Source organism: Anarhichas minor, unplaced genomic scaffold (assembly GCF_050575085.1).
Source record: "Anarhichas minor isolate MPS153535 unplaced genomic scaffold, ASM5057508v1 ptg000035l, whole genome shotgun sequence".
Lineage (NCBI taxonomy): Eukaryota > Metazoa > Chordata > Actinopteri > Perciformes > Anarhichadidae > Anarhichas > Anarhichas minor.
In genome coordinates, this window is record NW_027466481.1 from 806,449 (window position 1) to 829,460 (window position 23,012).

A 23,012-nucleotide genomic window follows, 5' to 3' on the forward strand; every position below is an offset into this window, starting at 1 on the left:
GCACGGAAACCAAGAACAAGGGGGAATTAAATTATTTCCTGTTGGTCTAATAGGGGCTGTGCAGCAGCCACATGCTGGGGACACGGAGAGGGGATGTCTTCATTTCAGATTTGCTTTTAGTTGTCTTTGTGAGGTCAGAAAAGGTATTTAAAGACGTCAGTGATCAATCCTGGATGTAACTTTCTACTACATTCGTCCACATGGACCACCAAAATCAACATAAAATGAAATTTCTTGTAGTAGCTTTAAGTAAGGATTACACTGTAAAATACTCTGTTATAAGTAAAAGTTCTACATTGAAAATGTTATTTAATTGATGTATTTCAGGATGTAAGTATAATCAGGAAAATGTACTAAAAGAAGTAAAAGTAAGAGAAAAAAAATGTCCCCTGTGGCTGTTATATTATTCACTGTATCATTAGATTATCTTATTTCTCTCGTTGTTTGGGAAGCAGAGAGCCTGAACCTGTTTTCAGTCCGGTATGATAACATCTGAGGTATTGAGCTGGCCTTTGACCATGAATCTCATAAAAGGGAGATGATGAATCCTGCAAGCTATTTGTTGAATAATGCATCCATCAGATATGCTGTGATCAAAGAGAAGAGCAGTCATTATATCAGTTTTGCTTCTGCATGCAGACATAACCAGTAACACCCCACATTATATTACATATGGCTTATTTAATGTGTTATAGGAATTCAAAATGTAAATGTAATTAGCATTGCATGTTGGCACTTGGGATAGTTTTCAGATTAAAACTTGAAAACTATATGTTTTATTATTTTGGTGTGAAACACTGCCATCTACTGCCATCCTGATGTTTTACGGCTACCACGATATTCTCTGATCCACCGCTGGGACAGACGTTCAAATTGCACGCATACAGACAAAACATTTTTCAAACCTGCATAACATTATTTTAAATTCTTGAGATCCAAATGTTTTCAAAGGCACCAGATATGTCAGGGTGAATTTTGGGGAAATGTGTATAAAATGAGGTACAATGCAACGGAGAAGATTTCCATTTGATGGGATGGATTTGATGGAAATAATTTAGCTAAATGAACATCTGGAACAAGCCATTGAAGAATATATGATACAGATGTTTCCAACCTTAAAACTACATCCACAACATTTATTTGACGGTTTTAGTTACTTGTAAATCAGATTATTATTAGAAAAATATGAATTCACTATGAATCATGATAAATTGTTGTTAGATTAAACCACAAAGCACTATATAAAGCAGCTGAAATGAGCTTCACATCACAGCCTCATATATAAATCCATTAATAAATATTATCCAGTGATATATATATGTATATATATATATATATATACACACATATATACTTATATATTATATACATATGAAATGGGCCAATCTGCATTTTACGCTCTTTACTTTTAGCTATATTTCAATGTCAATATTTTTAAATGCAGGGTTTTTAATACTGTTTCCACCGCGGGTATTATTACAGTACAAGGTGGAGATATTATTTCGGCTTCAAACGGTATTTTAATAATTTTAATACATGTCTACAAACATATTTGGGCTTTTATTCTATAGAGATGAACGTGTGCTGCCGGGTCCTCCTGCTGAATGCGTCCCCTGCTGTAAAATGACGCCGAGAAGAAGAAAAAGAAGCCGGGGCCGTAGTGACGTGTTTCCGGTGTCATGTCAGCTTTCTGCTGAAACCTCATGGCTAGCGACTGCTGCCGCGTTTCAATGCATGTGTTTTTCCTGTTTCAGTTGTAGTGATGCAGTGTTACTGAATCAAGACGTTCAGAGGTATGTTGTCGTCCTCCCTCCTGTCGGAGAGGAAAAACCTGAGACAACTTAAAACGTGATTTATCCACCAGAAATGCTTATTTCCCGGATGCAAGTGCGCTTAACATAGCAGTACAATATTTAAAATGAACCTTTGAATTCATGTTAATGTGACGAAAGTGTTTACACAGAGCAGAGTGTTTATTAATAAGTCAAATGTAAAAGTATAAAATAGTATCTGTTAAACGTACAAAAGTTGCTATTGTGCAGTAAAATGATCCTGTCAGTGTTTTACTATCACATATAATGTTTCGGGATTATTTTTGCTGCTGTATTAAAGTGTATGTTGTATTTTATTGTGGTAGATGTTTACGGTTGTGCTGATTTTAACTCTTATAATGTTGGGTAGTTTAATAGCTATGCAGCATATTCAGTTTATCAGAAAAATTCAAAATGCAATGTTTGAAACAACCGTCTGTACACAGTCAGATGTCAGCGTGTACCATACTAATAGAATAACTGTTTTGGGTACCACGCATTTAAAGATGTTTTGTGTTACAATTAAAAGTAAATAATTCAAGTTTGCCTAATATTCTACAAACTGTCCTTTTTAATCAGATGGCAGAGGTTGTACCAGAGAAAAGTCGCGCCTTGAAGTTTGCAGAGCAGCAACTCCTGCGTCACGGCTGGGAACATGGTGAGATACTCTCATGTCTTTAGTGCAACTGTTCAGCCACTGCACTGTGTCAGATACAGGCGCATATTTCTTATCCAGTCCACTCTCCTCAGGTAAAGGCTTGGGGCGACGGGAGAACGGCATAGCAGAGGCTATCCAGGTCAAAGTGAAATGTGACAAAGGAGGGGTGAGTGATAACTGGTTTTATGCAGCGTTCGCTCTCATCACGTCCATCACTGGTGTTTTTGTGTAAACTCACATGTTGCTCTTCTCTTCCAGGTCGGTCATAAGGAAGGGGATCAGTTCACCTTCCACTGGTGGGATCATGTCTTCAATAAGGCCTCTGCCAGTCTGCAGGTGGAGTCTGATCAGGTGAGTCCTCGACCTTCTGATACAACACACAGTCAAACGCGCTCAGTCACCTGGACTCAACGCAATATGATCAGGGGACATCTTTATTCTAAAAGTAATGAGTGATGCTGTCTTGCTATTTGTAATAATGTTAATTTAAGGGAGTTGTGTTACCTGTTTTTGTGATAATGGGCTGAGTATCACTTATTCGGTTCATGTATTAGTCAAGCGTTTGAAAAGGTTCCCAGCTGATTCATGAGTGGGAACACTCAACACTCACTGATTCACCTCCTCCACTGGTGAATGTAGCTGCATTTAGGTAGCAATGTAAGTTACCCTTTAAAGTCACTTTTTAGTCACTTTCAACTAAAAACATTTTCCTGTGTGATCCAGAACGGTATTCAGTTGAAGAAGACGGTGGAGGAAGATGAAGAGGATGGAATGATCTCCAATAAAAAGCCACGGAAAGCCGCTCTGGCTAAAGCCAAACTTTACGGATGCTTTGTCAAGGTAATTTATTTGTTTCTCATTTATGGGCTAAACAATTAATGGAGGTAAATGGCACAGAGGAATAGCTACATAGGTGATATTTAGTGGGATGAATTTATTGTTGGTTTTGTTCTGAAAAGTAAAACATCATTTTTTTATCCTTTGGTAGTTTTAAATAAACTACTACTTATGGTGCTTTCAAATGTTACTTGACTGACCTGACAATGACTGTCACTGTTTTTACTTCCATGCTTCTCTCTCTCAGTCAGCCACACTGCTGTCTGGTCAGGAGCAGCCAGATCCAAAGCCTTCCGGCTCAGACGACAGCAGTAGCTCGGACGAGGAGGACGACCAGAAGCTGGATCTCTCCAGCACCACAAAGTGAGACCTTCATCTGATGCAGAAATGGTTCAGATTTGTAATTGTTCTTTTCTCAAAAGTTGCGTAGCTTTTTCCATTTCTTTATGATCAATCAGCTTTTAATTACGATACTTCAGACGCACATTTTAACTCTGCTTTTAAAAGTGTTTAATTTATTCATTAATACACAACAGGCTCTCGGATGCTGATCTGATGAAGGCTTGTGGAGGACGCACGGCTCACAAGTAAGTTGATCTTGAAGTATTTTGTCATACTGAATAAGTAAAGTTAAAAATGAAAATGGATCTATTTTCTGATGCATTTCTCTTTTTGTTTTCTAGAGGAGCCAGGCATGGCTTGACCATGAGTGCCAAGTTAGCCAGGCTAGAGAAGCAGGAGGCTGAGTTCATGGCGAAGTACAGCAAGAAGAGCCAACCGGCAAGTGCTCCACCGGTTTGTGTTGCACCGACTCCTCCGACCTCACAGTCAGCTGACCAGAGAGCTGAGAGACCGGAAGAGACGGTGAAGGACTCTCAGAGGAAAAAGGTGAAAAAGATTCGATCCACTGGGAGCGTTATTGAGCTAGAAGATGATGATGATGATGATGATGAAGTGTCTGTAAGTCCTGAAACGGATGTTGAACCCAGAAAGAAGAAGAAAAAGAAAGCCAGCGAGGTCATTGAGGTAATAACTGATGGAGATTCCACTGACGATGATGTAATCTGTGTAGGAAACAGTGAAACAGACCATACTCATAAAACAAAGAGGAAACACAAAAAGAAAAATAATAATGCCGAGCAGAACGAAGAAGAAGAAAGAACGCCTTCACCTGCAGCAGAGAGCAGGAGCCAGGAGGAGACTGTTGAGCTGCACACAGAGGTGGAGAAGAAGAAGAAGAAGAAGAGGAAATCCTCCAAAACCCACAGTGAACCTGCTGAGGAAGAGGAGGGTAACGACACAGAAGCCAGCCAATCGGAGCCGGTCCAGGACTGCGCACCAAAACCCCAAAAGAAAAGAGCTGCAGTTCTGTTGGAGGAAGCAGAAGTTACAAAGGAAGTAAAGCAGAAAAGGAAAAAGTGTAAAAGGGACAAATCATATGTAGATAACGATTCAAACGAGGAGACACTTCCTCCAAAGAAGAAGAAAAATAAGAAGTCCAAAGAGTAATATTTGTTTAATAAACAGATTGGTCTTGGCTGGTTGGACAGTTAGCATTCTCTTGAATCACTCTGAGTTCTGTGCCAAACAGACTTTATGGAAGCTGTGCTCTTTTGATTGGACAGTTCTGTAAATGAATTGTTAGAATATCTTTAATTAGTAATTCAGACCAGTAACAAGGTTGTGGCCTCCAGACATTGTGCCTGTTAACCGACCTCACTTGTATGCTAGTCAATACATTTCTTAATCAATTATATCCAAGCTGTTAAATTGACTCTAACCTGCCGCTGAATTGACTGAAGAAATGAGGTCAGTTTAGTTACTTTTTGCAGTTTAGCTGGTGATGCAGACCTTTTAAGATCATTGATCAAATACAACATGAAATGTGTTCATCTGAATCAATCAGATTCTTTTTAGATTTAAGCGACAAGTCATTGACTTCATGAGTCAGTGCTGTGTTGACGTTTTTAGGTAACGACACGTCAAATTATATTCTAGCACGAGCCAATAGATAGCAAGTCGCCTGTGTTGACCACTAAATGTCAAATGTGCATTTTAGTAGAAAAAGAATATGAAATGTAAGGAATTGAGTAGTTTTCTGCATCTTGTTTAACTGTGACGACACAAATGAAACTACTGGTATTACATCTGAGCTTTATATGCTAATTAAATATTGCGATACATCAAACTACAATTATGTGATTTCTTTTTTTATATTCTGATACCCAGAAAATGCCAGATCACTGTGTTGTAGCTCCACATTCAATATATAAATGATTCCCTCCGATCCTTTTCTGAGCTTTTTATTTCTAATTTTCCTTTTTTCACAGTTTTGACCTTTCTAACGTACACCGGATTACATAAGATATAGAAATGGAGAAATTAAGTTTGCGACGGGAAAGACAAAACGTGTGCCAACAGTTTGTCTCAATAGCTTACAACAGTTTTGACTTGACTGACGTATGAAGTGCATGCAATGTTGGTGCGTGTAAAATTACATAATTTCAGTACATATTCCAGAGGAGTTTACTGCAAAGAGCCACCAACAGACTGACTTATACTGCTGACTCAGGTTGCATGTAATGGCAGAATTGTAGCTGCAGGACGGTGTAGGAAAGTAATGAAGTACATTTACTAGTACTGTGAGAGTAAGAATAATTAGTTTTGTACTCCTGCATTTATTTAATGTTACTTTTCAGATACAGATTAGTAATACAAAATATAATCAAATTATGTGTGTCGTTACTATAGTGTATAGTTATGTGTATATTACTTTTGGAACTTTAATATATATTTATAGTATTTTGTACTTTTACTTCAATAATATTTTGAATGCAGGACAGAGAAGCGGGTTGGTTGCTGCTGGAGTCTGAGCTGAAGTAGTTTCTTGTGAACCTGCAAGTTTGTGTAATTTTGCGCAGAATCCGACCCGGTGGCACCGATGACATTGAGATGAACGAAATAGAAAAAGACAATCCTCTCGCTGATGGTCTCTTTGACTTGTATAGTTCATATAGAGGCTTCAGTTTCATAACCAGTAAAAAAGTTCATCACAGTAACATTAAGTAAAATATCTGAGTACTTCTTCCACCACTGATGCCTGATGAAATTTCATATGATACTACCATCTTCATGAAAAAAAGAATCTTCTTTTATATATTTAAATATTTTGTTGTATTTAAAAACACAATTTATTAAAAAAAATATATGAATACAAAAAGCCAAAACAATACGAATATGGAAAGGTAGAGTAATGGCAGTAAAGATAAAATAGTAATAATGAAAAATAATTGCAATACAAACAAAAAAAGAAGAGCGACACCTGGGATTAAAAAACATGAGAAGACAGTTTGTGAATTCGACTGGTAGAACAGAAGGGACAAACTAATACACAATATACAACAATATAAAATACACGTTCTTTGCACAGCATATTTTGACACGTTTTTATGTAACGTCATAAGCTTTGAGTACACAACATGCAGCAAGCCGGCCGCAGGAACAAAACTTTTGTTGCATCAGTTTGCAAATGTAATGTTTGGTGTAGACGTTGCACAAGTACACTTGCTTAAAGGATTTTGAGTTTTGGATCATCGTAGGAAACATGTTCCATTGACTGATGTTCTTTTAGGTCAAAGATACTACATTGAATAACATTGATATCTGGATATAATGCACAGTATCTTCCCAATAAAGGTTACTGATATAGTTGCAATAATTCAAAGAAGATTGCACTGATAGCATTATGCAGGTTTAGGCTGCTCTTGTGAGAGGTAATACTGTCAAACATATCATCTGTTTTTCATAATTTCTTAGGTTGAGACGGTTCACACCTTCAGTCAAACTAGTCATTTGTTCTAATAAAATACATTTTAATCAAACAGTAGCACAGGTAGAAAAAAGCACTGCATACAAAAACATCCTCAGGCTATTTGAGGAACATTATTAGTATATTATTGTTTTATATTGGTGATGATACAGTTTTCCATGCAACGTGAAGAGCAAGACTACTTCATAGAAAACAAGCTGAAAACAAACATAGCGCTCACTAATAAGGCCAGATCAGGACGTCACTCTCACAGATTAATTTGTTTTGCATTTCACAGGATGCTGGATCCCAGCTGGCTGTAAGATTCTTCTCGGGGATCATCAGTCCACATTGACCAGTGGTAGCAAAGTCTTCCTTTAACCAGTACCTTCAAAGACACAACATGAATATCAATACCTGTATTGATATTCTACCTCTGCTGCCCATGAACAAATAAATAATAACAATAAATAAATATTTCTGAGCATTTTGAGGACTTGTCGTCCATGTTGGCTTAAAGCTTGAAATTGAAAGAATCAGTAAATATAAAGACTGAAGTAAATCAATCACCAAAATAAGTTCTTCTGGTTCTGGTCAAAAAGCTGCCCATACATTTTTTCCTGATTTTAAAATCACACTCCAAACACATGACAAGCTACTAAATTCACACAGAAAAAAGTAATTCAAGAAATGAACACACTTCCTCTTTTTTCAGCAGGTTCTTAGTTGCATAAGTTGCATGAAATGTACTGCCTTGCTTAAGGGCACTTTCATATATTGCAAGTTTCTACAAACAGCCGTAACTGGGTTGATCATAAGGTTGTTGACAGGTGAGACCTGGTGGAAGCTCACCAGAGATGACTAAATTCAAATGTATAATGAATGATGAAATTAAAAAGACTTTCTTACACTAGAGTGTCATTACGTCCATCAACCCAGACCCAGTTGTTGTCTTTGGTTTCATATAATACGAGCCAATATCCATGAATGATGTCGTAGTAGTAGTTGGTGTGATTACTGATGAATTCCTGTAAATCATACCGTGACAGATCATGAAAAACATGCACATTCTTCACACTTCCAGGCATAGATTCTGAACATTTAAATTACTGACTGTTTATATAGATTTTTTTTTCCTCCATTGCTTTATGGTTGTAATGTGAATTTTCTTTTTCCTGGGTACTCTGAATTGCCATTTAATGTCTAAATCTGAATTGAAACAGTTAAAAACTCTTGAGTTACTATGGCTTTATGTTGTTAGAGCTCACCTGTTCATGCAGATTATCAACAACAACGAGATCTGCAGCTGCCTTTTGGCAATACTCTTGGCTTTGTTTCCATGTCTTCCAAGGAGGATTTTTATTGTAAAACAGGTAGCACTTTTCCTGGAACAAAATCCACTCTCTCTGGCACGGCTGACACTCTGCATTCATGAAAAAAAGCAGAGAAATAGAGCAATACTAGAATCTTTTATTTAAAAAAACACAATGGAATAACACAAATTAAGTTTAATAAAAAAGTATTAGGTCCCAATGACAGAACAGATTTTTATGCATCCACTATAACAATTACAAGCTGTGCATGTTATATTAAAACACCAATAAAACACCAACAACAGCTGGAAGGAAAAGGGAGAGAGAAACAACCTCCAAAAGTTTTTTTGCCATGTTAACGGCATGGTTCTAGTAATGTCTGTCTGTCCATAGGTCTGTCTACCACTTTGGTCCAGAGTGAAATATCTGTTTGGTGGATTGCCATGCTGTTTGGTTCAGATGTCAATGGTGTCCAGAGAATTAACCCTACTGATTTTGGTGATCTCCTGACTTTTCAGCAGGTAAAGTTGTCATTTATCCAGAGAAATATCTCAATCTCAACCAATAGGTTATGCGTCATGTGTGTATTTTTACTCTAAACCCTTTTTTTTTTTTTTTGCCTGAAGGTTTAACTTTTTTTTTTTCAGATCAGCTATCTTTCTTTAGCTATATCTCACAGAGTGCTGCAGGAATGAGTCCTATAACCGGAAAGGAGTTAGCATTTTTGCACTCCTGGTACCCTCATCTTGAAGTCAATAGGTGTTTTTTGAGCTTTTGGTTAGATTAAGTACAGCATTCTAAGTAACTAAGTGTTAATGTACTGTGGGGCTAACTTATGTATTTTACTCTGTTTACTTGCTGTGTACGTTTACACGGTTGTAGTTCCTGTGACTTAATGTTTATCTTTCGCTGGTGACACTTGTTCTTTGTATGAGGGGCAATATTTGGCTCTTTTGACAGTGAATCTACTCTGTTGTCAATTCACTTTTCTTGTTACTGTACTAAATTATTTTTTACAATGCCTCTGGCTTCTTGTTCATGGCATATCTTTTGGAGTTTTTGTATTTTACCCTATTGTTTTCACAGTTTCACAATTACTCTGAGTAGAAACTTTGAAAGCCAACTGCTGTCCTCAGCTTTCATTGCATAGCGTATGAACATACGTGCAGGGATACTGCCCTTAATCATCCCTACCTATTCCCAGTCAGCTAATGTGGCTTAAGAACTAGACATGGTCAACATAGCAAGACGCACTTACTTTTGTCTGGGCAGTATTCATTCACTGGAAAGGTGTTAAATTCCCTGATGATTCCCAGCGTCCAGTTGAGATTGTCTGTGACTCTGCTTAAGATGCTCCTCTCCTCGATCAGCAGCTCATTTTCTGCTGTGAGGTTGCTGAGGTTTGCTCTCTGTTCTTTCATCACACAACTGACTAGAATGGGAAGGAGACAGCACATCAGTCAGTCAGTCAATCAATCAGTAGATGCATTTGGTGTCATCAACAAAGCCTTATTATTAACTCACAGTGGATGATGACACTGATGCTCGCCACCAGGAGGACACAAAGTATCCCCAAACACGCCGCCAACACACCAAAGTGAGAGCATGCAGCTGCTTTGCCATCTGCTTGTAAGTGAGAAAACTCATATTCAAATCACAATTGTAGTTATAATCAAGCCACTCATTATTGTTATTATTATGGAATATGTATTGTCATTTTGTATTGTAACACACTATACAACTGTGATTTATACGTTTAGATCCATGTACATTCTAAACTATACTACTATCATCACTTCTATACTCATACAGGACATTTAAATAATAGTTATTGATGTTTTTTAGGAGCATTTAGGAGTAAATTTGGCAAAATGATATGAACCTAAACCACCCAACATTCAAGTTAGATGTCAAAGCAGGTCAAAAAGAGCAGATTTAGCGTTATTTTATTGACTAAACTAAAAAGGACAGTCAACAGATTTTTTTAACTTACCCGGTTCGGTAGCAGCCTCTTTAGGTTTCACTTCAGAAACAATTGGCGGGTCCTCTTTTTTCTCTGAACGACAGAAACAACAACAAAAGGAAATGAGAAGAGACAAGCGACTTAATAATAGGGACAAACCTTCACAATGTCACAATGAAATGTCTAAGTGTGACTGATGTAAAGTACTTCCCGTTGAAACATAAGTGACATAATCTGGTTTGGGTAGTAACGGATTACATGTGGTTTGTGCTAATACTGTCTTTGTATGGAGTATTTGATTTGAGCAACAGCAAATATTAATAATACTGGAAACTGTGCTGTTGAAACAGTGTTGTTAAAGTGTTATGTACTATATTGCATGCAAGATAAATCTTGCAAACCAATGAAGTGACCTTATTTTTGTTACTACAAGGGTCACCGTATGTGACTCTTCCACACAGAACCCTGATAAAGATGTTAAATAGTCTATGAAATGCACAATTTAATAAAGCAGGAGTCACTTACCCTTTGGAGCTGCAGCACTATTATTAAACACCAGCGTAGAATAGGTGATGTCTGTCTCCATCCTTAAAAGTCGTAGATCGCCGTACTTGCTTCAGTGCAGAGAATGTGTGTGTGTCGGTGTGTGACTGAACAAAATTTCCCAGCACTACCTGATAGAGAACAAAAATTGCAGCTTCCGAGTTTGCATTATGACACATTTTTCCCGGACTACCTCAAACAGTGTTACTAAAAGGTCCAATGTGACTTTGCGGTTATTGATTACACAAGATGTAAAAAGTACATCTGCTTCTGTAACGACCAAATGTTCAAACTTTTGCAAAAGAAGAAGTTGACACATTTATGCATTAGATCTAATGCTGAACTGATGATCAGTCTAACTGTAACACACTATGTCTGGTGAAGGGACAGCATTGGTGTATTGCCTTCATCATTATCACTGGTAAGTTTGGTACTGAATCAGTATCTGTCACCATGCTGGGGATGGTGTATTATTTTATTGTCAACAAATCCCATGAAAGGCTAAAACCTGCAATATATTCGTCCACATATCAACATATGTTCTGACTTTCCCCTCCTGTCTGTAGCACTCAGCCCCAATTTTATGCACCGCTGAACAAGTACCGTAAATGCTGGAATAATTCCGCTGCATAAAAAATGCCCTTCAAAATAAAATCACATTTCTTTTTTTTTTGTCAGGCAAAGGGCACTGAAAACGGGTCCGCGACCCACTTTTGGGTCGCGACCCACCAGTTGAGAATCACTGCTTTAAAGTATTTATGGCAGCAACATGTGGAAGTGCCTCAAAATAAACTATAATGAGCATGTTCCAAGTAATGAGAGAACATGTCACTCACTGCAATAGTTTAATCGTTTTAATGGAGGTTGTATGGTGCGGTAAAAAAAGATACAGAGGTCTTTTCTATATATTAAATCAGAGTATTTAATTCTTAATGTTTGTAATTTATACTCAATGATGACTTTATTACATGTACAATATGTTGCAGTTCAATGCGACATTGACGGAAATGTGTGAATTATATGTTAATCATTGAGGTCATAGTTAATGTTGTACTGGTTTACATTATATTACAATATAATGTAAACCAGTTGATACATCAACTTTGTACTCACTATTAACATATATGAGGAGAGCAGAATATTAGGAACACCTCTCAATATAATGCAGTCCAGTACAACACCACCACTAACTATGCCCACAATGCTATCGAATAACATTGAATCAAAACTTCTATGACAGTGTAACATCATAATATATATATATATATATATATATATTTATTTAATTTATGGCAGAGCCATTTAATTGCATTGCATTGGACTGTACAGTTGTGCCTTATATGTCCAAGGAATGTGAACAGAATATAAAATTCAAAAAGCAGAAAGTAGATAGATGATTGATAGTCTTTATTCGGTTTGCTTTCTTATCTCTTTAATATATACATATATTCAAGCTGCCATATATATCTCAAAGGTGAGTTTGTACTCTGCAACATTTGTAGAAATAGATACAACAATATGCTTACGTCTTTACTAAAAACAACTACAACAAAAAACAGGCCATACATCAGTTTTAACATCCCGAGTCGATAGATATATTTCTTTAATGTTTTATAACCCATATTGATAATGCAGCTGACTCCTAATCTGGTTTGATCAAGGCTCTGGTTTCACAGATCCAGCGGTTCCTCATGGTACAGCTCGCTTTGCGCCAGTTGGCCAGAGGATCTGCTCGTTTCTGAATTAGACCACAATGTTCTCTGTAAATGTACTCTTGTTGTGTTTTCCAGTACCTGGTGAAGAAAAAAAAACACACGATATCAATCTGTGTTTCTCAACGTTTTGGGAAATATTCCTAGTTGCTTCTTGCAGAGAGTTAGATGAGAAGATTGATAATATGTTCCTACACGAGAGTGGTATCGAAAGCAGATAAGCATATTTACCCAAAATGTTCCCCAAGCTATTCCTTTAATGCTAAAGTCTACTGTATGATTAACGGTTGTCTCCTTAAATTTGTTGCTTCCTCCCTTTTTGCTTCTTTTGGCCAAGTTTTTGTCTTTTGCATTACTGAGGGAGATGTTGATCGGGATTTCTCCATCTGCTTTTTACAAATTTCACCATCTGCCACTTTAGGAAACTGGACGATTCCTGCTTCATTTGGCCTGTCCGTCAGATTTCTCTACAACCCAGCAGCACAAAGTGTAAAACGCAGCATACGGGGGGGGGGGGGGGGGGGGGATACTGCCAATCCTCTTGCCGATGGTCTGGTTTGTTTAGAATAATGATAAAGTAATGTGTCTGAATTACTGTGGTCACAATTCACTGAGGTTAAAATGGCGGATGTGGCATCTTTTGAGGGACAGTGAGTGTGTTTTTTTGCACTTACTTCACAGTGAAGTTGCTTCCATCTACCCACGTCCACGCGTCCCTTTTGCTCAAGCCGGTCCAATAGCCATGGCTTTCATCATGGTAGTATTTCGTGTAGTTATTGATGAATTCCTACATTTGTAATGCAGGTGATGATTGAGAAAGATTTATCTATTTGTCCTCATTATAATAGATTAATAAAACATATTTACAATATATAATATTAGGTAGATTAGATAGCTAGATGGTAGATTTCGTACAAAAAGATGCAATACATTGTGCTTCACAAAGATGGAAATACACACATGAAAAGACATATGTGAGAAATAGTAATAATAAACCTAAAAATGGATAATTTGAGTGGCTGTGAAGCTTAGGTGATTTTTTTGTGGTCAACTTTATGGTGCAATGCAAAACATTCTATTTAGACAATTATAATGAAAGGATTAACTAACTATATATATTTATAAATATATAATATCTTTGTTTCATGTGTTGACCGTTTTGGACATGATTCATTTCTATCTCTATGAAAATAGAAAAATAGATCAAATTAAATCAGTCTTGCCTGTTTCTCTTGGCTTTCAATCACCACCAGATCTGCCTTCATTTGTGTGCAGTTATCACGGCTTCCCTCCCAAGTCCTCCATTGGGAGTAATATTCAGATGTTGAAAACATGTAACAGTTTGACTGGAACAGCACCCAGCCATCCAGGCAAGGTTTACACACTGTTCAACAAGAACGAGACAACTAAATCATAATCGTTTTCTATTACAGATAACATTTTTATATATATTGTATATATATACATTCTGCAGGTGGCCTCGGTAACATAAACTTATTTTCAGTTGATTATACACTAATAAAAACATATGAATGTTATATTCCATTTCTGCTAATAGATCCCCTGAAGGCCACACACTGGCCCTCTAATGTGTGTGTTGCATTTTACTGCTGTGGATGTTTGAATGTGTGCTAATTCTAACTCCTATACTGTTGGGCAGTTTGATCTACAGCAATGCATCATATGTTTGTAGCGTCGCTGTCCTGTGAGAGTGAGTGATATTGTAAAGTTACAATATTCGCCTCATAAAGGCTCAAGTGAAGTATAAATACTTTGACTTTGTATAAAGTAAACAGTACTTGAGTAAATGTACTTCCACTACTGACAAAAAGTACACCCTGTTTTCACCTTTCTGTGGGCAGTGTGTATTCACTGGGAAGTTCTCATATTCCAGGATGACTCCGACGGTCCAGTTGAGCCCATTTCTCTCTCTGGTCAGCTCTTCTGTCTGTCTCTCTAAGTTGGTCTTTTCTGTCCACAGCTGCAGATTCTGTGCCGTTAAGTTGATGTTTTCTCTGTGCTGCTCTGACATGACTGTGCTGACTGCAGTTGGGGAAGAAACCGTTACTGTTGCGCTTACTTTTAATATCAAACTGCCTTGAAAGTCCTGGACAAGAGGTAGACGGACTTACAGTAGATACTGAGTGTGATGACGACCGACACCAAGAGGACACAAATAATCCCCAAAGCTGCTGCCACCAGATGAAGCAGTATGCACAGTGGAGCTCTCTTTGTATTTTCTACCGAGAGAAAAAAAAAAATCAATTTATTTGACTAATTTGTAGCAAATAGTCATCATCATCAATCATATTTCATGTTTTTTAATCATGGTAAACTCTAAATAACCTGGTATGGCAGGATTTGTATCCCATGCCTGCTCCCCGTAGGTCTTCACCTCTTCATAGATTACTTCTAGGTCGCTTGGTTTCTCTGCAAAAAAACAAAAGAGTTTATTAAAGGAAATGAGAACTTTAAGTTCTGAGATTAGAGACTTTCAAAAGTCACTTCCCTGTCTGTTTCGGGAGTGTAGTGTTAGCACCTTTAAGTTAAGTTACGTTTAGATCTTAAAATGTGGCAATGCTGAAATGCTGCAGTCGCAAACGACAGATGTCTCATGGATCAGATATATGTGTTGAAGTGAGAAAAAGATTTCTCTAAATCTAAAGAAACTTAAGTGGAAATTTAAGATGGGAATTAAAGACATTTAGAGGAATTGCTTTTACACAAGCAAAGACATTTATTACAAAGTATGTCTGGGAGCTGCCTGATACATGCGGAGTGGTGGTTAGGTAAAAGTAGCAATACCACAATATAAAAATAAATAGGAGCTCTGCATTCAAAATGTTTGGCAAGTACAAGTATTGTCAATAAAATACATTGCTGATGCATCGGGCTACTGTGTAAACAGCACTTCAGTGTGTTCAGTGGAACATATTATTTCTGCAATGTAAAAATGTTACTTTACAAATGTATACATCAAACAAATCCAATCAAATGTAAGTTTGAAGTAGCAGCAGAAAGCAAGTACCTCAAATCTGTACTTGTAAGTACTGGAGTAGATGCACTTTCCACTACTGTCAACAGCTGCAGTTAGACAGCTCTGGGCTCAGCTCAGCAGACAGAACTATAGTACATCATTAAAGTACAACAAAAAACATGACTCACCATGTTTAGATATACCATCGGTCTTGAACTTCACCGTCACGTAATTCAGTTCTTCCTCCATTATCTTATCAGGTTTATCAGAGACAGTATTCACTTTATCTCAAAGACAGCAGCATAAAACTCAAACCGCCGCAGAGGTTTGAATGCAGGCTGTTGTGAGTGAACTTTGGTTTGGTTTCAGACATGTAGTAACAACTGTGAGTGATCACGACCTGCACTTCTTCTTTTGTGGAATGTTGTAAGACTGACAAAGTGGTGCTTTTTGGGATTTGATATTTTTAGACAGGCACATATTTCAGCAGAGGCCAGGCCATCACCGGTCTGATTTTTAATTTCAACAGAGTTGGCAGTGAAATCTTTTACTACACCAGATGGCTTGCTATTTTGACTGCCTCTCTTATTTTCTTTATCAAAGTAGACATTAGTTAGCACATTAGTTGTACTGATAAGTCTCAAACGATACCTTGTCTCCCCTTTTTGCTTTATCTGTGAAGTACACTACTCTTCTTACTTCATCTTGAGCTTCTTACAGACAGAAAACACAGCCTACTATATATATTCATGCAAATCACTTGCTCTTCTGCCCTCTGCTGACTCGTGATTTTCCCAAGACTCAGTTCTTCAAACATCATCTGGTACATTTATGTGATTAAAATAGATTTGAATTTAAAAGCAGATGAAGTTTATTCTGAAGGTCTGAATTTACCAAACCAGGCCAGCAATACCTTAGATCAATCACAAGTCAAAAGCAAAGATGAGCAAAAGATCCCACTGGAAGAAATGATGGAGTGTTCACCGGAGTCTTTGTGTTTTCTCGCCTCGCAGGTTTCCGTGGATCCTGGTGATACCTGGACCCTGGTCTTGCCTCCCGCCGTGGCTCTGTCATATGCATTGAATGTGTTGTAATTCTGTTATGTTGTTCATTCTGTGCACATGACATCTATTGCACTTCTGTCCATCCTGGGAGAGGGATGCCTCCTCTGTTGCTCTCCCACAGGTCTCTTACTCTTTCCTCCCCGTTAAGGGTTTTCTCTGTTCCGATGTGACGGTTCCGGGACAGAGGATGTCGTATGTGTACAGATTGTAAAGCCCTCTGAGGCAAATTTGTAATTTGTGATTTTGGACTATACAAAAATGAATTGAATTGAATTGAATTGAGTGAGAGACTTCCATAGCTCAAGAGACAGATTTGACCTTTTTAACCTATAAGTAAACACCAGCAGATGGCGATCTAAAACTCCATTTACAGACAGATGTAGTCTTACACTCAGTTCACACTCAGTTGGCAGTCAATAAGGTACACCTTGCTAAATCTAACGCAGTCAAACACAACAGACCTGCAATACATCTTTAACACTATTGTGAACTATTTTTATTCAGTTTTGTTGTGAAACAATTAAATATACAATCATACATATATTCATGAAAATGTATGAGTGAATAAAATGCAGGATCAAAATGAAGATGTGGTCATTGGTAACCTTTTACCCATCAGGGACTCAATGATCTGGGTTAATTAGTACTTGACTGTGGAAAAAAACTATAATGACGTATGTGTAATATAGGCAACTGACCAATCAGCGTGCAGGATTTGTTCAGGAAACGTTTTCACCTGCAGGCAAGAAGCCTGAAGGAACCAGAGAGCCTCGAGACTGACGCAGTCTCGTTGAAAAGCCTGGAGAAGTAGAAATCGATTTGTTTTTAAGGACTGTAGCGGCGAGCAGCGATGGTATGCGGCGGATTTATTTGCACCAAGAACGCACTCAGCGCTCTTAATGTACTTTATGTTGTAAGTATGAATGTACCGATGTGAAATAACCGAAACCGAAATAACTGGTTTAAAACGGCAACAGCTGTCTCCGCTTCTGTCCTGACTCGTGCTAATATTTAGTTTAAGACGAGAAGAGATTCAAATGTTTCGGTTGTTTTGTGACCAGTCTCCTCGTTGTGGAAACGGACAGGTGGTGGTGGTGAACGATTAGACCCAGTGAGTTACCAACACTGCTGCCTATTATTGGTGGATTTCCTCAGAGAATATAAAAACGTAATCATAAATAAACTTCTATAATACTTCATTGTTTTACCTCTTTCAACTGAAGCGAAACACCTGTATGTAACTCTGAACAACCTCTGTAATCAAAAAACCCAAAACACTGCTTTACTCTTTGTTGTTTTTTGTCAATGCTGCTAATGTAGCCTGTTTTTAATTGTATACCTTACTTGTGTAATAACTCTGGAGCTGCTATCTACATACAGAACTGTGTCTCTTATTCTTTAGTAAAGTTGTAAAAGTAAATAAAGTAAACATATACATATCTAACAGATGCATATCTAAGGTATCTATTTTAGCAGTAAATCCAGTTGCCTTTTGATTTGAAAGTGCAGAGAAAAACGACGTTTATTCTATAAAAGTCCTCGGCCACTAATTATTCAAACACCAATAATATAGATTTACTTGGAGCTGCAACGTTAGTCTATTGATCGAATAAGTGGATTGACAGAAAATTCATCTGCAAGTATTTTGATGAATGCAAAATTACTTTAGGTTAAAGAATGCTGAATATTTGTGGGTTCCAGCTTTTCTAATATGAGGATTTTGATATGATAGTAACTGACTTCTTTGGGTTTTGAACTGGTAGTCGGATAAAACACCACATTTGAAGACGTAAACTTTTCGTCTGTGTGAAATTCTAAAAGGCATTTTTCACAATTTTCTGACATTTTAGACAAAACAATTTATCAAGAAAACAATCTTTAGATGAATGTTGATCATTTAAATAATAATTATTTGTAGCCCAAGATTTCCAACTAATTTCAACACTGACTTTTTTTAGTTTATTCAAGGCCATACTTACTGGTTTGGTTTCAGAAGTGGTGGGGACACAATGCTTGGGAACACTTGTGCATCGACCTGTTTTCGGAAAAGGAAAATGTTGTCGTAGTCTGGACTGCGGCTGATAGTCCCTTGTTTATGAGGAGACATCCTGGTGACATTGATTGTACTTCCTTCTTATCTCCATGGTTACATTGTTTACTTCCTCTTCAGTTGGTGAGTCTGCTGCTGATCGGAGTGGCAGCCTGGGGGAAATGGTTCGACCTGGTCTCCAGCATCAGGGTGGTGGCAGGGGTCATCAGCGTGGGCATCTTCCTGTTCCTGGTTGCCATTGTGGGACTGTGCGGCGCAATGAAGCACCACCAGGTCCTCCTCTTCTTCGTATCCTTTGGTTTGTTTGTAGAAGTACAGCGAGTCATTCACCTCACACCTTCTGTCAAAGCAGAATGAAAAGTAAATAACCCACAGCTCCTGGAGGCTTTTATTCCTCTCATCAGCGTGTGTTTTAATTGTCCTTTTTAAATGGTTAGTGAAGCAGCAAAACGCCGAGATTTCAGACTTTTAAATCCAATGTCGGCTTCCTAAACTTGCTCCAGTACATGATAATCCTGTTCACAGTGTTTGTCATGCAGTTTTCTGTGTCCTGTGCTTGTCTGGCCCTGAATAAAGGCCAACAGGTATGTTTATTTTGTGTACATTCGTTTCAGTAAAAGTGAAATACTCTCACATGGGTTTAATGATCCTAACAGTGTAGATTTCACAAAATTCTATAATTGCACAAATAATGTTTATTCTTGTTCATTGCTCTTGATTTTTCTCATGCTTTTGAAATAGAAAATTAAACATAAAGACAACCAGGCTGTGTGATATTCATTCACAGAACCATCTGCTGGAGGTTGGATGGAACAAGTCGGCGGCCACTCAAAGGGACGTAGAAAAGACCCTCAACTGTTGCGGCTTCTCTTCTGTTCCCATCAATGTCTCATGTGCTGCTGTAAGTAAATCAGACTGGAATATTCTTTTCATTTTTATATTCTTTTCTTTTTTTTCATGATGTCATCTCTGGCAGTTATTTAATTTGCAACCCTCGCTTCTTCTAGAGTTGCTATAACCCTGTCACTCCATCAGCCTGTGAGACGTGCTCCAACACCATCCAGCAGATTGCGGGAGAGGTGCTGCGGTTTGTGGGTGGTATCGGACTCTTCTTCAGCTTTACAGAGGTCAGTAAAATGTGAAGTGGGTGCTGATGTAGACATTAAGATACATTTGCGGCGTGTTGACGTTTATTGTCGGCCTAAGATTCAGAAAACTTGACACGCCAGAGTGCGAAATACCCGTTGGCAATCAAGGGTTTCCCCGCTACCGAGTGCTCCAGTGTTACTGAAGACTTGGACTCAATACGCAATATAGCCTACAAGATTTCATGGATGCAAGCCAACTAGGCTATACATGCTTTGCAGGCGCGTCACCAAGGCTAATATCACTAACAATAAGGCCACTCTCACAACCACGCAACAACTGTCCTACAATAGAATCGTCACCGCAAACTCACATCTCTCTCTCTAACCTGACAAACATGCGCACACCCTTGTGTGTCCCTGTAGTCTACAACATTCACTTTATGCACAGCAGGTCTTTCACAGTTCAGTCACAGCTACATAAAATAGGGACAATGTGTACGTTACCTTAAAAAAGAATAGACCTGATGTTGAAGCAGAAAAAACCCTGCTGCTTTCCAGGTTGTTAAGAATAAAGTTGGACATAGTGATCTTTTAAAATACATTTTAAGTGACAAATAGATCTTTTGAATATCATTTTGTTTGTCAGGCGGTCTCAAGTGTCAATAGGGGGTCTCGTTCCTCCTGTATTTCGCACACTTCTTTACGCTCCTCTTTCTTTTATTTCAGATCCTTGGAGTTTGGCTCGCCCACAGATACAGAAATCTCAAAGATCCTCGATCAAATCCCGGAGCCTTTCTATAACCACTCACAACTCACAAAAGGCCCAAAATGTACTACTGAATAATCTCTTAACTTAGTAAATCACTCTTATCGGGACATTTGTACGCTTTAATACAGCTTTTTGCTGTATTCAATTATATTATATGATAATGGTGGTAAGATAAAGTGTAACAGTAATACAAAAAGGGAAAAATCACTCTTAAAGACGGCTACACAGAATCTGTCTAAAGATTGCTCACTGCTAACATTAGCCTCTGGTTATACCAGACCAAGTAAGGCTGTAACTACAAAACCCCTGAGTGTATTGAACTGAGGAAATGTTTTGTTTTTTATTGCTTATGAATATATGTTTGCTTTAATATTTGCTCCTTGATTACTTTAATTTAAAATATACTTTTTTTGCTGTGAATATGAATTGTCTTTCTTTTCAGGAGTGGTTCAAGGATTAGGGAAATAAGCTTGTTCTTTGAGTTAGATGACTTTTGAATTTTGGCAAAGCAAATAATAATAAAACTATTCCTTTAAGTGAAACTTGGTGCATGTAAGCATTGCCTCTTTAATTCTAATCTGTCTCAAAGTGATGGATGTTAACAGCAGATGTCTATGCTTGCTATGCACACACACACACACACACACACACACACGTTATGCAAATAAACTAGGTGAGCACCATGAGTGCTCACCACTCCCAGACTATGCATGGGTGACCACACGTTGTGTTTTGCAGTGGATTTAGGTGTTGGGTGTCCTTAACAGCAGGAAAAGATTATATTCAATTGATTGTATTAAAGTCAATCCTGTTGCAGCTTGATAGACATTCTGTCATGAAACCAGGTTTTTGTTTTATGTGTATTTATTGCTCTTTGTTTCCTGTTAAAAAACACATCTTATGCATTCATACAAAATATTCTCTTATATCAATACTCTCATTTTCCATCCAAAAATAAACATGCTGAGTTTTAGCACATGTAAGAAGAATGTTGTATTTCATGCTTTGCTTGTCAGATTTAATGCTAATGGAGAGCGTTGCTTTCACTCAGGAGTCGATGACTTGGTGACACATGACTTGTTCACATTCCTCACCCCAAACAGGATCCTGACCAGGAACTGCACTCGCGGTTTAGATTCATTTGATCGCCTCAACAGACTCCTCAGTTGGTCCAACCAGTTCAGCAAGGTGACTGTGAACTTCACTGCTACAATGCCATTGTAAAATATGTCACTGTGTGAACTGCATGTAATTAACTGCACTCAATATTTAGATCTATTCATTTTGTGAACAGGTAATTATTTACAAGCATACATTGGCAGGGTGGAACCAATCACATGACCTTATTTAGACGGTTATATGTATTTAAATGTTTCAGTTTATAAGTTGAAAGACAAACGTGTAGATTGTTTTGTTGACACACATGTTCAGACTTATTACAAAATGTACAGATCACCGAATCCTTGTAACGTGTTTATACTTTTTTTTTCTTATCACTCTGGGGAGCAGTATTGCAACATAGTTGTGATTTGCTTCACCACCACTGCCAAACATTTAAGTTGTAAGGTAGTAGTGGACAAAGCTTAAATGAATGCAGTTTGTTGTAGTATGTAAAGGGTCTGTTACAAATGTGTAAAATGTGGTTTAATGCTGTATGCTTTCCAAAGTTAGGGTATTGTAGCTTACTGGATATTTACAAGTGATTCAAATATCTAAGCTTTGGTGTCTTGAAGAAAAAACAAGCTTTGAGCTAAATTAAAGAATGTAAAGTTTTCTGGGATGTCATCATGTAGTAACATGGAAAGATTTTAAAAGTTATTCTTACTCTACACCACTTCAAATACGGTCTTCTGCATAGGCTGCACTTTTCTCCTCGTAGATAAATAGATTTGTATAATAGTAAGGAAGTGAAGACTGCATACTCTGTTTTAATGAGAAAACAATGGGATTTACAGGAACCGAAAAAATCTTTAAAAAGCGTTATTTGAAAAGTACCACTTTATTTTAACATGCACATTTTGAGACCAAACTTGGGAGCATTTTGTGTGATGAGTTTAAAAATTAAAATTGAGCTACAGTATTTGTAAAATACTACAATAACCATAATTCTTTGCTAAACAAGCTTGATACTTCTTCCTGGGTCACAGGTAATTTGGGGAGAAGCAGAGAGGAAGCACATGGTGAGTTATGTTGTTTAAATGTGTGTTTGTAAATTATAGAGATATCAAAATCATATGGTTTAACACCAAGTAGTTTAATTTGCCCCTGCTGACCTTTACAGCAGTTCAATTGTGATTTTATGTAGCAATTACTGTTGAAATGAAATTAGCCCAGATGGTTGAAAAGATTGAAGTTAACTGTTGGAAGTTGACATGTAAAATGTAGAAGTTGACCGGGTGTTTTCTCAACTAGGAAGGCC

At 37.6% G+C, this 23,012-nt stretch overlaps 3 protein-coding genes and 1 pseudogene across 5 annotated transcripts; 2 read left to right on the top strand and 2 right to left on the bottom strand.

Moving 5' to 3' along the window:
* Positions 1-1,657: 1,657 nt before the first annotated feature.
* gpatch4 (G patch domain containing 4) lies at positions 1,658-5,593 on the top strand. Its single transcript, XM_076106797.1, has 8 exons — positions 1,658-1,793; positions 2,391-2,469; positions 2,562-2,635; positions 2,728-2,820; positions 3,193-3,309; positions 3,554-3,669; positions 3,843-3,893; positions 3,990-5,593. Exons 2-8 carry the CDS (start codon positions 2,391-2,393, stop codon positions 4,813-4,815), a joined length of 1,356 nt encoding a protein of 451 aa, XP_075962912.1. The 5' UTR covers positions 1,658-1,793; the 3' UTR covers positions 4,816-5,593.
* A 719-nt stretch (positions 5,594-6,312) lies between these two features.
* LOC142965744 (natural killer cells antigen CD94-like) lies at positions 6,313-10,976 on the bottom strand. Its single transcript, XM_076106821.1, has 7 exons — positions 10,916-10,976; positions 10,421-10,483; positions 9,952-10,050; positions 9,686-9,859; positions 8,383-8,537; positions 8,024-8,142; positions 6,313-7,502 (listed from the first exon to the last, which is right to left on the bottom strand). Exons 1-7 carry the CDS (start codon positions 10,974-10,976, stop codon positions 7,355-7,357), a joined length of 819 nt encoding a protein of 272 aa, XP_075962936.1. The 3' UTR covers positions 6,313-7,354.
* Positions 10,977-12,325: 1,349 nt separating this feature from the next.
* On the bottom strand, positions 12,326-15,976 carry LOC142965769 (uncharacterized; annotated as a pseudogene).
* A 1,446-nt stretch (positions 15,977-17,422) lies between these two features.
* On the top strand, positions 17,423-21,135 carry tspan13a (tetraspanin 13a). Of its 3 annotated transcripts, none has more exons than XM_076106849.1 (6): positions 17,423-17,599; positions 18,857-19,024; positions 19,240-19,320; positions 19,524-19,637; positions 19,744-19,863; positions 20,551-21,135. In XM_076106849.1, exons 1-6 carry the CDS (start codon positions 17,537-17,539, stop codon positions 20,623-20,625), a joined length of 621 nt encoding a protein of 206 aa, XP_075962964.1. In that variant the 5' UTR covers positions 17,423-17,536; the 3' UTR covers positions 20,626-21,135. The 3 variants fall into 3 exon arrangements, with proteins under 3 accessions (XP_075962964.1, XP_075962966.1, XP_075962965.1); XM_076106850.1 differs by having other exon boundaries at positions 17,436-17,539; XM_076106851.1 differs by lacking the exon at positions 19,240-19,320 and having other exon boundaries at positions 18,857-19,009.
* The last annotated feature ends 1,877 nt before the right edge of the window (positions 21,136-23,012 follow it).